Here is a 15697-nt window from a genome sequence, read left to right as displayed (position 1 = left end):
AGGTTTGTGTACTGTGTGTTCACTGAAGGAGGCAAAAAAAATAAAGGCTCTGATGTTGCCCGCACTGTGTCACTGGCAGCTTATTTCCTAGGAAACTCACAAATAAGAAAGGAAGCCGGTTATTAGAGATTGGCATGGGCTGCTTGTTTAAATGAGAGTTTTCTAATCCTTTCCCCCTCTCCCACTTCTAATTTCAAAAGCACTGGCAAGCATTGATTATAAAATGTCACTGGAACTTTGCTGCTAATCTATTTGATAATGTTTATTTGGGTCTCCTGCCTTAAAGCATTTCAAGATAAGTTCACTACTAACATTTTAAAATATCTTACTTAAAATCTACCTTGAAAGGTGAATATAAAGAGCAAGCTAATTAAGTAGACCCAGTTTCTAACTAATCTCCAGCCAGGATTCAAGGGCAGAACTGACATTGAACAGCACAGAAGTTACACTGCACAGATGACAGACATATGATTTTGCCATGATCTAATTTATCTGGGTAACCAGGCAACTCCTAGGATCTGACTGGCAGGACAATCCACTGCCATATGCTAAGATCAGACAAGATCTCTAAGTACATTCGAACAATAATCTGAATAAAGTGTGGTTCAATTTCTAACAGATGACGTGACTGCAGACTTAGAAGTACTGCATGCAAAACCTTACCAACAGAAGAAGAAGGAAAACAATTCAGGGTCTATTTTTTCCTATTTCAATTGGGTCAATAAGAAAGAGTCGTAAAAGCTTTTGTATCAAGATGTTGAATTGAACATCTACATTCTCTTCCCTCTATACTCAAATTCTATTTAAGTTACAAAAAAAATAAAAAAAAAATCTATTCACTAACGGTGCTGAGACATGAGGATGACACATCAGCAAGCTCATAACTTAAAATATTTATGTAATACAGAAAGCAGATGGGATTTTATTCACTAATAATCAGAGTTGAGGGAGGTAACACCCAGAAAGTATGAGGAAGAATGATGAAGTTAAGATAAGTGATTTCCTTTTGGCTGAGTTCTTAGCAATTCACTCTCAAGGTAGGCAGTTAGAGAAATGGAGGAGTGTAGTAAAATAGAAATCAAAGTATCTGACTAGCTGCTCCTGCCCCAACTTCCTTTCATGAGCAGCAACAGAGTTTGTACATAGAATTTCTCTCTGAAGAAGTGAAACTAGCCCCTAACTCCCCACACCCCATCAAAAAAAAAAAAATCCTCTCAGAACTCCCCAACCATTGAGTGGCATGAATGGGTTATGAGTAGGGTAACCATATGACTAACCATCCAATCCAGGTCACTAGGACAACAGGTGTAAACTAGGACCCTTGAGGACAAACCCATGTGTAAAGCCACTCTAGCTTTGTGTGTCTTGAGATACTGATCCTCTCAGCTTTTAGGGAAGCTGAGTGGGGCCTCAGGCAGCCCAGAGGCCTCAGGCCAGGTGAATAGTCTCAATCTGTTTACTACAATGTGCCACCAAATACTGTCATTTTCTATGTGTGTTATGGCAAAATATAAATACATATATGGAACACTGGATTGAGGCAGAAGTCACATACTCATAGCCTCGAAGCATATTGCATTTGGCTATGAGAGTTTTAAAAAAGATTGGCTCAATGTTTAGCAATCAAGAAGTTACATATAAAAAATCTGAATATTGTATTCTCCTGGAAAAAAAAGATATTTGTTCATACTATATCTACAGTACAATCTAGAAACAATCCAGTGGGGCTGAAGAGGGGCAAAATTCTCTCACCAGGAGGTTATACTTATTTATCTTAACTGCACATCCCAGATATTCCTTTAAATGTGTTTCTACTGTTGGTAGGCACCTCAGTGTGCCTGGTAGTGGGGAGGGTACAGTTTTCCCCTGCTTTGCAATTATAGACCCTAAAGTAAAGCTGACCTGCCTATCTGTCGACCAGCCCTACCCAAATTCCCAAAGCCCAAGTCTGATCGTCCCATGGAGGAAAAGTTGAGTCTGCCTCTAATAGTCCATTTATTCATGGGTAAGATTAGTGATGCAAAGGTCACAGATACTTTAGAAATCTCAAAAATGAGAAAGAGAAGATCTAAAATTACAAGATGAACAATAAATCAACTGAATTCTCTTCATAGCACTTACCACTCTCTAAAATTACCCATCTTATTTATTTGTTTGTTTATTGATTATATCCTTATTAGAAAGTTATCTCGCAAGAACGATTTTAACTGCTGGTTATTCCTGTATACCTTGCACCTAAAATAGAGCTTAGTACAGAAGAAGCACTTTATAAAGATGTGTGGCAAAATGATTAATTTTGATTCTGTTACATGGAGGTTTATTATACCACCTGTATTTCAAGTCTAGTGTATTTCTGCTTATATTTCGGGTCTAGTGATTCAATTTATCAATTGGAAAACTATAAGAGGTACCCTTGGTGAACATTAATCAAAGAGAAATGCCAGAAATAAAGAAAGCAGAGGGATTAATCAGACAAAAAAAGACACACAGAAGTCTTTTGCAACAAGGAAAGTGGCTCTGAGCATGTCCTGAGCTTAGATGGGTCACATATTGGGTTCTGGGGCCAGAAACAAAGGGACTAGGTGGATACTTCAGTGAGAGCAACCAGGTGGACTGGCTTTTCCACATCTCTGCCACGTATCAACAAAAACACCACACATCAGCAACAGAGTCATATGTACCCAGGTAGGAATATAAGTAGGACAAGCAAGTTAAGGTTCCAGGAGACTGGTGCCACTCATAAGGAATGAGGAACTCATGCCTAAAAATAACAAGTATAGTATCCCATTCAGGAATACATTCTTCCCTACCCACCCAGCCCTCTCTTTCTTGGCAAGAGTGTTCTCTTCAGTTCACCACAGTCCCCACATCCCACTCTATTTGTTTATTTTAGCAGCTCAGTCTTATAAGCCTTTGAGTTGTGATTCTTGCACTGAAAGACAATTCTCTGTGTGGTCTTGAAGTTTGCAGGGATTAAAAATGAGCTCTAACAAAAACATTACATGTTTTTCTATTGATCAAGTGACAGGCTGAACTGCAAAGAGCCCCATGGACTAGATTGACTGGCCTTAACCTTAGGCTTTTCTAAACCAATAATTTGATTTTCCGGGTCCAAAAATAGCTGTGGGAACCATCTAGCAATAAATGGAAAGATTTATATAGGAGGATTCTTAGAGCTTCTGAAAAGATGGGTTGATCCATGTCCTGAAGGAGCATGTAAGGGAAAGCAGCAGATGCTATTAAACTGAAAGAACTCTGTTGTAGAAAATAGGAACAGTGTTATTTTAAAATCCTTTTATCTAAGTCCCCTGTGTTTCTGTGCTCATGTGGTTTCTGAGCAAATGATTTATTAACTGAAGTGCATTCTTTCAGCAAATTATAAACGGTTGCTTGTATAAGAGACAAGATCTTATTTCAAACTCAAACAACAACAGAAGTTCAGGACTCACTGTATACAGGACAGATACTGAAAGTTCAGATTATAGCGGCCAAATATCCTATGATATAGAGACTGACAATTTGACAAACCTAAAGTAAATAAAATAAATTCAATAATATTCTGAAATCATGCCCAAATTAGTACTCGACACTGGCAATCCACTAATTATCTGATTTTTAAGATATTATGTACACTTAAAGAGTATAAACCTAACCTAAAGATCTCGAAATTTAAGAAGTGGGAATACTTTCATTAAAATTGTTTAATGGCTTTCTCCACAAAGGTGAAAAGAATACTGTATTAATATTGTATTAATTTGTGCATAACTATGCAAATTCTCAAATAAAGGTGAAAATAAAGTCACTGACAGTGCCCTGCAAAATAAAATGATATTGGACAAGATATCATTGAGGCCAACGTAGCTTAAAAGGAAACAATAACCTTTTGTCACTTAAAAGATTTTTAAAGCACCTAGAAGGTATTAATATCCCAGTTACCTGAAGATATATTTTTTTAAAAAATCATACTCCCAAGAGCTCTGCTTACAAAAACTTCATATGATAATAATGCTCCTAAGTTCATTAAAATTTAAAGCTATAGGTTTGAAGAAATAAAACGTAAAATTTTCCAAGGATATATCTGTATAAGTTGTGTATATTGGAATGAAGTTTCCCTAAAGAAGATTCCTTTGGGAAGGATTAAAACAGTGAAGTTAAATGAACATGTTGGAAAATCCAGAAAATGCCGGTGGCCGTTTACCAACATCATTTTGTATGTAGAAAGTGTGACATAGTGATAAAAATAACCAAAATTGGAAGCCATGATTATGTGGTTCTCTTCCATTACGTGCTCCTAGGCGACTTAACTCAACTTCTTCGAGCTTCAGTTTCCTTGATTTTAATATGGCAGTAGTAACACCTGTCCTGATTATCTCTTGTTTTTATATGAAAAAACTCAAAAACACATGTTAAAGTGTCCAAAAAAAGCAAGTTGGATTATTTCCATAATTTTGATAACATGCACTCATCATTCTAATCCATGTATTATTGACTTCTTGAAACCCAATACATTTGGTGTTTTAGAAAAATTCAAAAGCCTTTCTTTTCTTTCCCCCAAACTACACTAAGAACTCTCTCTGATCATGAGCCAATTACATAATAATACATTTAATGAGTACCCAGAATGTGCCAGGATGAATATATACTCACATGTGAGGAACTGTGTTCTAGGTTCTTCATATATACTAACTCATTTAATAGTTATAATAATTTCATAAAGTAGGTACTATGAGTAATCCATTTTGAAGGTGTGGAAACTAGGGCCTAGAGATTACAAAACTTGCCCAACATTTTACAAATAGTAGGGGATAGAAACAGGATTTGAACTTAGGGAGTTAGCTTCAGAAACAGTGACCTATATTAAACTGCTTCTCTCTTACACAGTGCAGTGTCATTCAGGGAAGAAAATTATAAATACAGTGTCTTCTGCATTTCTGACAAACGTTAGCAACCTCATAATAAGAATGAGAGTCATCACTTTTTGACCTACTACCTATATAACCCCACCTAGACCCATAGATACCTTTAATCTTGAGAAAGAACTATGTAAGGGAAAGTTATAACCTGAATTTTAAAGATGAAGAAAGTTGAAGCTCAGAATAAGGACATCAATTGACCAAATGCACGTGAGTCATGCAGAAAAGCAAAGATTCAGCTGTGAAGATCTGTCCGAGCCTAACACTGAACTGCATAGGATCTGTGTTCCGAGAAAAAGGCCAAAAGCTCATTGCAACCTCACTCAAAACTGAGGCATATGGGAAACTCAAGTCTTCTTGAACTACATGCATACCAAATAATGAAGAGAATAAGGAATATAGAGGATTTAGAGTAAAAACTATAAATATGTCAGAAAATCTAACTCCCTAATAGGTTTATGTCAAGAGTTGAGTACTTTCCACATAGCATCGCAGCCCGTTTAAAGCGATGTTCAAAAGAGATTTGGGGAGCATAATCTTATTAAAACTCTAAGACTCCTATAATCTAAGCTTTCCCAGATCATAGCTACAAAAAGAAAAATATCCCAAATCAAAAACACTTAGAGAACTGAGTTTTCGCACTGATGTACTGTTATGTGCTTTACTTTTGGCTTTCTAAAGTCTGCATGATATCCTTAATGACAATTTTTTTTGGTGACCATTGAGCAAAGTGGATCATTTCAAACAATTCCTTAAAAATGTTTTCCTTTGGGTCACAAAATTCAGCTATTTTGTGGCCCTTCAATTCTACACGTAAATGTGAACTATAGCTTCCTATAATGCTAGGTAGTTTTTAGAACCACATAATTGAAAATACAGATAATAGTATAAATCCTCCCTCAAAACTATCTGCTCTGTGCCTTTTCTCAATTTCTAGTTTAAGAGATATTGAAGGAAGAGGGAAGCACAACAAGAAAGGAATGTAAATGGCAGAGAACTTATACCATATATATATTCTCAGAACATAGCTGAAAGGAACAGATAAACAGAGCCTTAAAATGAGCAAGATAAAAATTACTAAAATTTCAAATTTTACAAAGCACTGCACTAATTTTCTAAGAAAAGGGGGATTTCATTCACAGATCTTGTTACCAGATAAACTTTGGATAAATCCTATATCCCTGTAAATTTGTTCTTAATTTCTTGCCTTCTCACTGCTAGAAAATAGAACTGACTACTAAGAAAAATAATGAGTTTAGAGTGGCTAGCAACTCTAAATACTGACTACTATTATGCCTCTCTAATTCTCCCTTGGTATAAAAATTTTATGAAAAAAAATCTGCCTGATGCACTAAGGATTCGAGATCACATGATTTATCTTCCTCTTTGGAGAAGTCAAAGAATTTCTTTCCACACTTACTACATTTCCTGTGGAGGAAGTCAGTGATTTCATAGAGAGCTTCAGGCATAAAAGAGAACTCTTTGAGAATATTCTTCTTTGCAATTTTTAAACTTACTTTAAGAAAAAAAAAATCGATGAATTTACTTTGACATTACAGCAGGGAAATGAACAGGTTACAGATGAAATTAGATTGACAATTATATTTCCAAAGTGGCTGACTAGATCTTATAGGAAAAAAGATTTCTTGTGGTCACAAGAAACAGAAACTGCCCCAAACATGAAGTGGAACTTAACCCTCCCTTCTAATCAGTGCCCTGGGTCTTCCTAGTATGGGAATGCACAGGCAGCATCAGAGAACTTGCCTAAACTCATGGCACACAATACTGTCCAACAGAAACATAATGCAAGCCACACTTGTAATTCTAAAATTTCTAGTACCACATTGAAAACAGTAAAAAGAAACAAGTAGTATTAATGTTAGTAATATATTTTATTGAACTCTATATATCTGAAATATTATCATTTCAACATGTAATCCATATAAAATAGTATTTTATTATTATTAACATATAGTTATTAATATAACACCAATAATAGTGTTATTAACATAACATTAAATAATATGTAACATATACTATTTATATTTAATTGTGATATTAATATTTCTTTATTTTTCTGTACTAAATCTTTGAGCATGTTTCAAGTTACTGGGCACATTTCAAGTATTCAGTGTCACACTGGGTTGGTGGCTAACACATAGGTTGGCATAAGAAAAAACACTGGCCCTCTGTGCTGTGCATTGGAATTACCTGGAGAGATTTTTAAAATCCTAATGTCAGGCTGGTCTCTAGGTCAATTAAATGAGAATATCTCGGAGTCCCTCCCCTACTCCTTACCCTCTCACATCCCACCTCATGTCAGTCTTTTTCAAAACGAGTTGATTCCAATATACAGCAACACTGAAGAACCAGTGGCCTAGAAAATACCCACCACAGACTGGCATCACTTAGCAACCTCCCTTTCAGTCCCAGATTCTAGTTTGAATATCCTTTCATTAACCCCCACCTCGGAAATGCATATTTGAAAGGGAGAAAGAAAATGGGTGCAATCGACCTTTTCTAATCACTTTCTCACTTTTCCAGCAAAATCTGGAATCAGGTTCCCCCGGCAGCTGATTTTATTATCTCCACCACTTCATTGTATTTAAAACAAATATTTCCAGTGGTAACAGTAATGTTGGTAAAAGATGGTGTTACAATGAGTCACTGGTTTAATCCTGTTCTGTCACAAGTGTGGGAAATAAAACTCTTGTTTTATGCAAATTTTTATTATGGAAATTATATACCTGTGAATACTGACAAACAAGTTTGTCTGGTAACACAGCATTTTCTCCCACAATGCTTGTCAAGTGGACTTGTGCCACACCTTGACCCTGCTCCTCTCTTTCTAACTGATTGTCTGCCGCCTGCCTGGACTCACTCTCAGCTTTAGACACTCAGCCAAAAGCGGGTCTTTGAGCCAAAGCAGCATTCAGGCAGCAGAGATCCAAATGCAGAGCTGGCTTCCAAGAATCTGAGTGTGTCTTGGAGGTCTTAGCTTCTCTATGCATTTGGCTCCTGGCTCTGTTCTAAAAGAATTTAGGCAAGTGGGAGATTTATCAGATTGATTTAGAAATGCAGTCTTCATAAACTTATTAAGCATGTTGAATTCTGCTACATGCTTGAAAGCCAAGGTTAGAAGCTATATCTACTAGCATTCTTAAGAGAGAGAGCATGTTTAAAGGACCCGGTGAGACAGGAAGGTTAAGTGATTCATGCCATGTCACAGAGTTAATTAGAGCATCTGAAAGGGGACTAGGAGACTAGGAACCGGTTCTTCCGATGCCTGAACCCTGTGCTCTTGCCACCAACAAACTGCAGTATCTTTGAGTCCGGTTCCTATGCTTTATATTCTAGATACAAATGAAAATCGAGAGTTTTTTGTTTTTTTTTTTTGAGAGAGAGAAATTAGCAGTGTCTGTCAAAATTTTAAATACTCTTGACTCATTCATTTCACTTATAAGATTGTATTCTACAGAAGCATCCATGTGCCCACAGACATGTGAACAAGAATGTTTGTTGTTCCACTCTCTGGGAAACAATAAAATCAACATAAATGTCAGTTGGTACAGCTTTTAAAAAGAAGACAGATATGACATTAAAGACACAGTCCATAAAAGAAATAACTGATAAGCTGGATTTCATTAAAATTAAAAACAAAAGACAATGCCAAGAGAATTAGAAGATGAGCGAGACTGGGAGAAAATATTTGCAAAACACATACTTGCTACAGGACTGTTATCCAAAATAATAAAAGAGCTCTTAAAACTCAACAGTAAGAAAATAAACAATCCAATTAAAATATGGTCCAAAGACCTTATCAGACACCTCCCCAGAGAAGATATACAGATGGCAAATAAGCATCTGAAATATATTCCACATCATATGTCATCAGGGAAATGCAAATTAAAAAAACAATGAGATAGCACTACACACCTATTAGAATGGCCCAAATCTAGAACACTGACAACATCAAATGCTAAAGAGGATATGGAGCAAAAGGAACTCTCATTTATAGCTGGTGGAAATGCAAAATAATAAGCTACTTTGGAAGACAGTTTAGTAGTTTCTTACTAATCTAAACACTCTTATCATACAACCCAGAAATCACATTCCTTGGTATTTACCCAAAGGAGTTGAAAACTTATGTCCACACAAAAACCTGCAGATGGATGTTTATTTGTAATTAAAAACAACCAATATGACCTGCAGAAGGCGAATGGATAAATAAAGTATGGTACATACAAACTGTGGAATGTTACTCAGTACTAAAAAACAGTTATCAAGTCATGAAAACAACATGGAGGAAACTTAAATGCATATTCCTAAGTGAAAGAAACCAATCTGAAAAGGCTACATACATATATATTATACAATTCAAAATATATGACATTCTGAAAAAGGTAAAACTACGAAGACATGGTTGCTGATGTGGAATGGAGGATGGGGGATGAATAGGCAGAGCACAGAGGACTTCCAGTGAAAATACTCTATATGATATTATACTAATGGATACATGTAAATATGCATTTGTCTAAACCCATAGAATGTATAACACCTAGAGTGAACTCTAAGGTAAACTATGGGCTTTGATGATAATGATATATCAATGTAGATTCATCCTTGGAAACAAATATACCATTCTAGTGAGTGATGTTTATCATGGAGGAGGCTATGCATGTGGGGAGGCTGAGGGTATATAGTAAATCTCTGTACCTTCCTCTCCACTTTTTTGTGAACATAAACTGCTCTAAAAAATTAAGTCCTAAAAAAATTATGTAGATTTATATGTACTGGTACAGAAAGATCTCCAACACAGAAGTAAATTAAAAAATCATGTCACAAAACATAGTTCTACTATGACCCTATTTATACAGAACGGGAAAATATATGTGTTGTGAATTCATAGTAAATTTCTGGAAGGATATTTGGGAAACTTTTGAAAGTAGTTGTTTCTGCTAAAGGCAGGAGGATTTGGGAATATACTTATACATCATTTGACACTGTTACCTGGAGAACAAATTTCCACAGTGCATGTGTAATTAAAAATAAATTTATTTGAAAAAATATTCCTTAACTTCAGCATAAACAATCCAGAATATTCACAAAGGGCACACTTATTTAGAAATGTAGATATTCTTTTAAATAACATAAATGAAATTTTTAAAAATGTATAAGTATGCTAGAAATTTGTTATAAGTCATTTGTGTTATAACTAAAAAAAAGGAAAACTAATTAAATAATGATTAGTAAGTTAATTAATTGAAATTCCACAGTCTCTTTTTCTCAAGATTAATTTTGTTGAGATTTTAGCATTATAAAATAAACATGAAACAACTATGAATAATATAATTTCATGAGGCTTTGCATGTTTATGTTAGAAAAAAGTAGGTTTGTAAGTTACAGCCAAAATAATAAAGATAAATTGCTCAGAACCCAGTTCTATGGGCCCCACGGAACACCGTAATTGGGAGTTGAATAGTTTGGGAGAAATGTCAAGTGCCTCAGGGCATGATAGACCAGAAGTAATGAAACCGAGACAAAATTGCAATGAAGTCAGAAGCCTTTGCCTAAATGTAGAAACAATTAGCCATAAGCCTAGAAGGCTAAAGGACTGGTGATTCGTAGATATGTTAACTGCTCCTCCCTTCCCTCACAGCCAAGGCAATGAAAACTTGAGCTTGAGCTACAGTACTGTACTCACCTCTGTGTACTGCTGGATAACATTTTCAGGAGTGGGACCAAGGAACATGTAGAAATCAAGTATTCCTCCAATGGTCCTGAATGTTAAAGAAGGAAACGGGCTCAGAGTAACATCTGAAGAGAACAAAGCAAAAAGAAAATAAACACACGTAATGTAAGTAGCAGAGATCATGATTTTAATATTTCCACCATTTAGGTGTTACTTAGGCTGATTATCTGATATTACACAATACTGATAGTTTGATAGCATCTAAATGTCTTTCAGGATTTTCCAAATCCGTGTGTTCACAGGTTTCTTACAGTTCATCAAGTCAGTTATATATTGCATTGCATTTATACACAGAGAGAGAGAGAGACAGAGAGACAGAGACAGAGACAGAGAGAGAGACAGAATTAAACCTCAAGCACACAATTAAGAAAAGCTGCTGGAGTGATGATGCGTTTCGAGTATTCCTGGACTAATGCAATGCTGGAAGGAAGCCTGGGTAATGTCTGCGTTGCTGAGACGACATGGCAGACCCAGCAACACTGTGTTACCATGGAATTTCTAACACTGTTTATTCCAGAGCTTCTGATTTCTCAATTTGTATATCTGTAGTACTATGTGCCTTAAAAGTATTTTGGAGTCTATTAAGAAGACTATATATGTTTCATTAGAAAAATTTCCATTTTGAAACAAAATATTAAATTGTAGACAATCTCTCACTCTATTTTGTTCTAATTAAATATTTTTTAAAGGGAGAAAAGGCAAAAATTATCATTTAAATTGTACATTTGCTTCCTTATAATTTAACCAGACAATCACATTACCTTGGGCATTGGAATTCAAGAGGAGAACACCATGAGCATTAAAATCATTCTCTATGCACATATAAAAAGGATGAACTCCATAGAGATTGCTAAATGCCTGCAACAGCAAAAAGAAATATTGTAGTCCTAATGATTTATTATTATTTTATTATCTTATCTCAATGAGATCCAGTAGCAATTAATGACATACAAAAAATATGTGTAATATATATTATGAGGGTAAAAGGCAAATTGGTGAAAACCTGAGTGGATGTAAAATTTCAAACCTGCCTCTATAACTGATTAAGTATAAACTAAAATGATTTCTGAAACTTAATTTATAGTACCTTATAGAAAATAACTTGCAATAGTCATGTCCTCTTTCAATAAGCAGATTTCTAGTATTAAGAATCTATATTCACACATTACCGTTGGTGACTGGTCTCTGGAAAACATTCCGTATCTAACAAAATTCATGTCATGCTTAAAGGATGGATGTTCATGTTCCCCAAATCCATAGACTGAAGTGGATGGGACAGAGGTCATCATTTGAATATACTGGTTAGAAAATATCAGGCCTCCAAAAGTTGTTTCCCACCTGTGCCAGACAGAAAGCAGAAAGTGACCAGGCAGTTTTTTATAAAGAACTCTTTTCTCAATTAAATTCTTGCCTCTCCCCTTCCAAAAAAAAAAATCCTGTACAGTTAATTTAATAGGGGAATGAGAAAATCAAGGCAGGATATCAGAGGATCTGAGAGAATGGTAATTCATGTTTATTGAGTATTTGCTAAATGCTGGACCCTAATCTGGGTATTATATATATGGTATTTCATTTAATCCACACAATAATCCTGTTGTAAAGCACTATTACTCTATTTCATAAACACAGAAATTGAGACTCCAAAAGAGTGGTTATATAACTTGCCTAAAATTACCCAAATAATAGTGTCAGGATTCAGTCAGTTTTGCTGCTCAAATTTTTGTGCAGCATTTATCTGCTGAGATGGAAGTAGGTCTTTCTTGAAATAAGAGTAGTCTGTGTTCAAATAAAACTTAGGAAATGTTGGGTTACCCAAACTGAGCTAGATTTCTTTTCTGCAAGGACTTTTTCAGAGTTTTTAATAAGGAAAAATGTATAGTGAATCTCTGACAACTATTGCATTGACATTTTCCAAAGGTAATTGAAAAATGCCTTTGTCTTAGAACACCTGTTTAAACTATGAAAGCCAGGGTTAGATCATCTAAGGGAAAGGAGAGTGGTGGTGGAGGCAGTGACAATTCAGCAGGTGGGAAGGCCCCCATGCTGCTTCCAGGCCCATAACCTCATCTCATCCTCTACTGCTCTCCAGTTCCCAGCCCTATTCCACAGGAGGGTCAGCGGCTCATAGGTTCCTTGCAGAGGGGAGTTTCTCACACACTGGAGGAGACTGCTGCCAAGTATCCACGCTTACTATGTTTACTGAAAACTGTTGCTTTTTCAGTGTTTCTCTCTCCACCCCTCCTACTCCTCTCCCCTTCTCATTCAAGGATCATTTCCTGAATGCCCAGCACTGGACACCAGAGAAATACACAGAGGTATAATAGGCGGAAACAAATACAACAGGTAATTACAACAGAATGGGATCTGTGGAGATAAGCAAGTACATGTTGATATAGGAGCAGAACAGGACATATCACAGACTGAGAAGGTGAAAGTTCAGGGGAAACTATTATGAGCAGGTAAAGTACTGTGTATGAAGAGTAACAGTATGTATCGACTCTATTTTCCAAAGGAAAAAGCTTTTATTATCTTTTTTCTTATGTTCTTAGTTAAATACAGGTTTTTCAGATGCTCATAAACAAGAAAATACATTTAATATTTCAAGTCATCAGAAGAGCCTCAGAACAAAATTTTTTTTCTCTCATAAGTATCAAAGCCTCAACGTATAATTTCCTGAAAGTTCATTAAAAGCTTTACTTAGCCACAAAGACTTGAAATAAAGGCCAAAATGCTACCATAGTGTTTTTCGATTAATTGATAATATCAATAGTAATCATTTGCTGCAAAGATTGTATAAAAATATGAATGAGAAAGAAAAATGTGCTTATTTTGACTATTACGCATCTGCCTCAAAGATTGTATCATAATATTAATAGTATGGTATTAATGTAACAATAGTGTAACAATATTGTATAACAGTCTTAATAGTGCATAAAAAATTGCCCAGAGCTTGCGCTCCAAAGAAATCATTCAGAAAACTTATACAAAAGGATTGAACTGAAAATTAGCTCGGCACATACTGACCAATCAGAACTCATGTGAGCCACAGGCTGAAGCAGGGATATGAAGACCTGAGATGATAGCTATTAGCCATTTACAAGAACTTAGAAGACCCGAGGGGTCCTGGTGGAGGGAGCAAGGAGGGCAGCAGAACAGCAGGAAAAACACAGGACTAGCTCAGGGAATAGCTATCAACTATTGTGGAAGTATTTCAATATTTTCACAGCAGCTATAACTATAATGGGGCTATTTCTAAGGAACAGTAACCACTCCTTAGTGGTAAGGAATTATTTTCTAGCTCAATTTGCCATAAACCTTAAAGGTAACTTTACCTCTCAGAAAATATCATTTAAGAAAAAATCCTTTGGTTTTGACTTTCCTATGAAAAGAATGGTATCAATTAGGCTTTAGTAGCATACTATCAACAATTCTTTAAAAAGCTTTATAGGAGAAGCTATTTTTCTTGGACTTATCTACATGCCAATTATTTATATAAGGTAAACAGAACTAAGGACAACCTGCTGCTGGTCTCATTAGTTCTAACCACAAACCTGAGATGCAGCATCTTACACGTATTCTATGAAGTACACACTTATACCCTTTTCCTTACCAAAAAGAGGGCCTCTAATCACTACCCATCGAATTCACATGTCAGTTGTTTTGAAACAGCTGGGTTGCCAGAAGTTTGTGGCATATTGTGCGTTGTTATTACCAGTTCACTAGGGCTGGAATAATTGACTGAAGAGTCATAAACTGTCTGTCCTCTCTTTTCTGCTTGTTATAACTCATAACTCCCAGTATTCTCAAAGGGTTAGTACCAGAGAGGCTGCAGTCACTTAGGTTTTCATAACCATATTAATAAATGTTCTTTCCTATTTCCCATTCCCCTTCATGAACACTGATTATATATATATAATTATATATAATATATATTTGTATTTATAAAATAAGGCAAAAGAAGAAAAAAAAAACCTTCCTGAATAAAGGAGCCAATTTCATTGTTTTTTTAGAAATTACCTACATTAAACATTAAAAATTAGGTCTAGTAGACGCTGATAAGTGAAAATAAAAGACACAGTATTATGTCAACAATGTTGATTGAGTTTTAAAATGATATTCAAGTACAGCATTCTCATTGATCAAATGAAACTAAAGTAAGTTGAGTGTGTTTAAAATAATAACCAGATAAAAAATAAATGAAAATAATATCATATTACTTTCTCCTTAAATATTTTATAAATAAAAGAAAACTAAATAAATCAGATAAAAATCAAAGTTCATTAAAGTGAAATAGAACCGCTTCAGTATTTTACTTATTTTTTCCAAAGAGATATCTCTCTATAATACATTTATCTTAAGAAATTCCTCGTATTTATTAATTTGTCACATGTAATCTCTCTTTTCAACTAACCAGAGCAATGTGTGAAGGGGAGAAGTTGGTCTAGGCAAGATATATATTTTGAATATATGAATAAATGATGGAATTCTTATCACATGTATTACAATTAGTATTATTAATTCCAGAATGCCTCCAATCACATTATTCATAATACTCAATGTGCAAAGCTTTAATGCTGACATTTATTACAAACTGATATCTGATATGGGTGTATTCAAACCTATTTATTATAAAAGCTATTGGTATGAGATAAAATTTTAGAAGCCATCGTTTCCAATTCAAAGTAGAAGGATCTCCCTAGAACTTCGAGAGAATTATCAATAGCATTGCCACATCCTCACCTCACCCCCAAAACTATCTCTTTAATATATTTAAAGAAATAATCTTCTAACTCAGGATTTATGCTATAAAATAGGAATAAACATTTTCACTAAGAAACCATTAAAATCGCTGGGTAGCTCTTAAAAATGAATGTCATCTATAGTAGGTATCAAATAAACATCTGAAAGAAGAATAGAGGAAAGAAGAACTTCTTAAACACTATGCCCTGAAGGGATGATTAAAATAGAATGTTTCTACCAGAGTTGGATTAGTTCATACAAAGACTGCAAGGCTAGTATTTGAAGAGTTGGT

The 15697-nt window shown here is 35.2% G+C and overlaps 1 protein-coding gene across 1 annotated transcript in view; it reads right to left on the bottom strand.

Moving 5' to 3' along the window:
• The window catches only part of LOC120618278 (maltase-glucoamylase, intestinal-like), a 190603-nt gene that overhangs the window by 42891 nt on the left and 132015 nt on the right, over nucleotides 1-15697 (bottom strand). Inside the window, exons 7-9 of the mRNA XM_039882321.1 lie at nucleotides 11835-12003; nucleotides 11427-11523; nucleotides 10618-10730 (exon numbers count right to left, since the gene is read on the bottom strand). Of these exons, the coding sequence (XP_039738255.1) occupies nucleotides 10618-10730; nucleotides 11427-11523; nucleotides 11835-12003 (379 nt within the window). The remainder of the gene's footprint in view (nucleotides 1-10617; nucleotides 10731-11426; nucleotides 11524-11834; nucleotides 12004-15697) is intronic.

Source organism: Pteropus medius, unplaced genomic scaffold, assembly GCF_902729225.1.
Source record: "Pteropus medius unplaced genomic scaffold, Ma_sr-lr_union100, whole genome shotgun sequence".
Classification (NCBI taxonomy): Eukaryota; Metazoa; Chordata; class Mammalia; order Chiroptera; family Pteropodidae; genus Pteropus; species Pteropus medius.
Note: the sequence above shows the minus strand (reverse complement) of the source record. Positions and strands in the feature narration are given on the sequence as shown.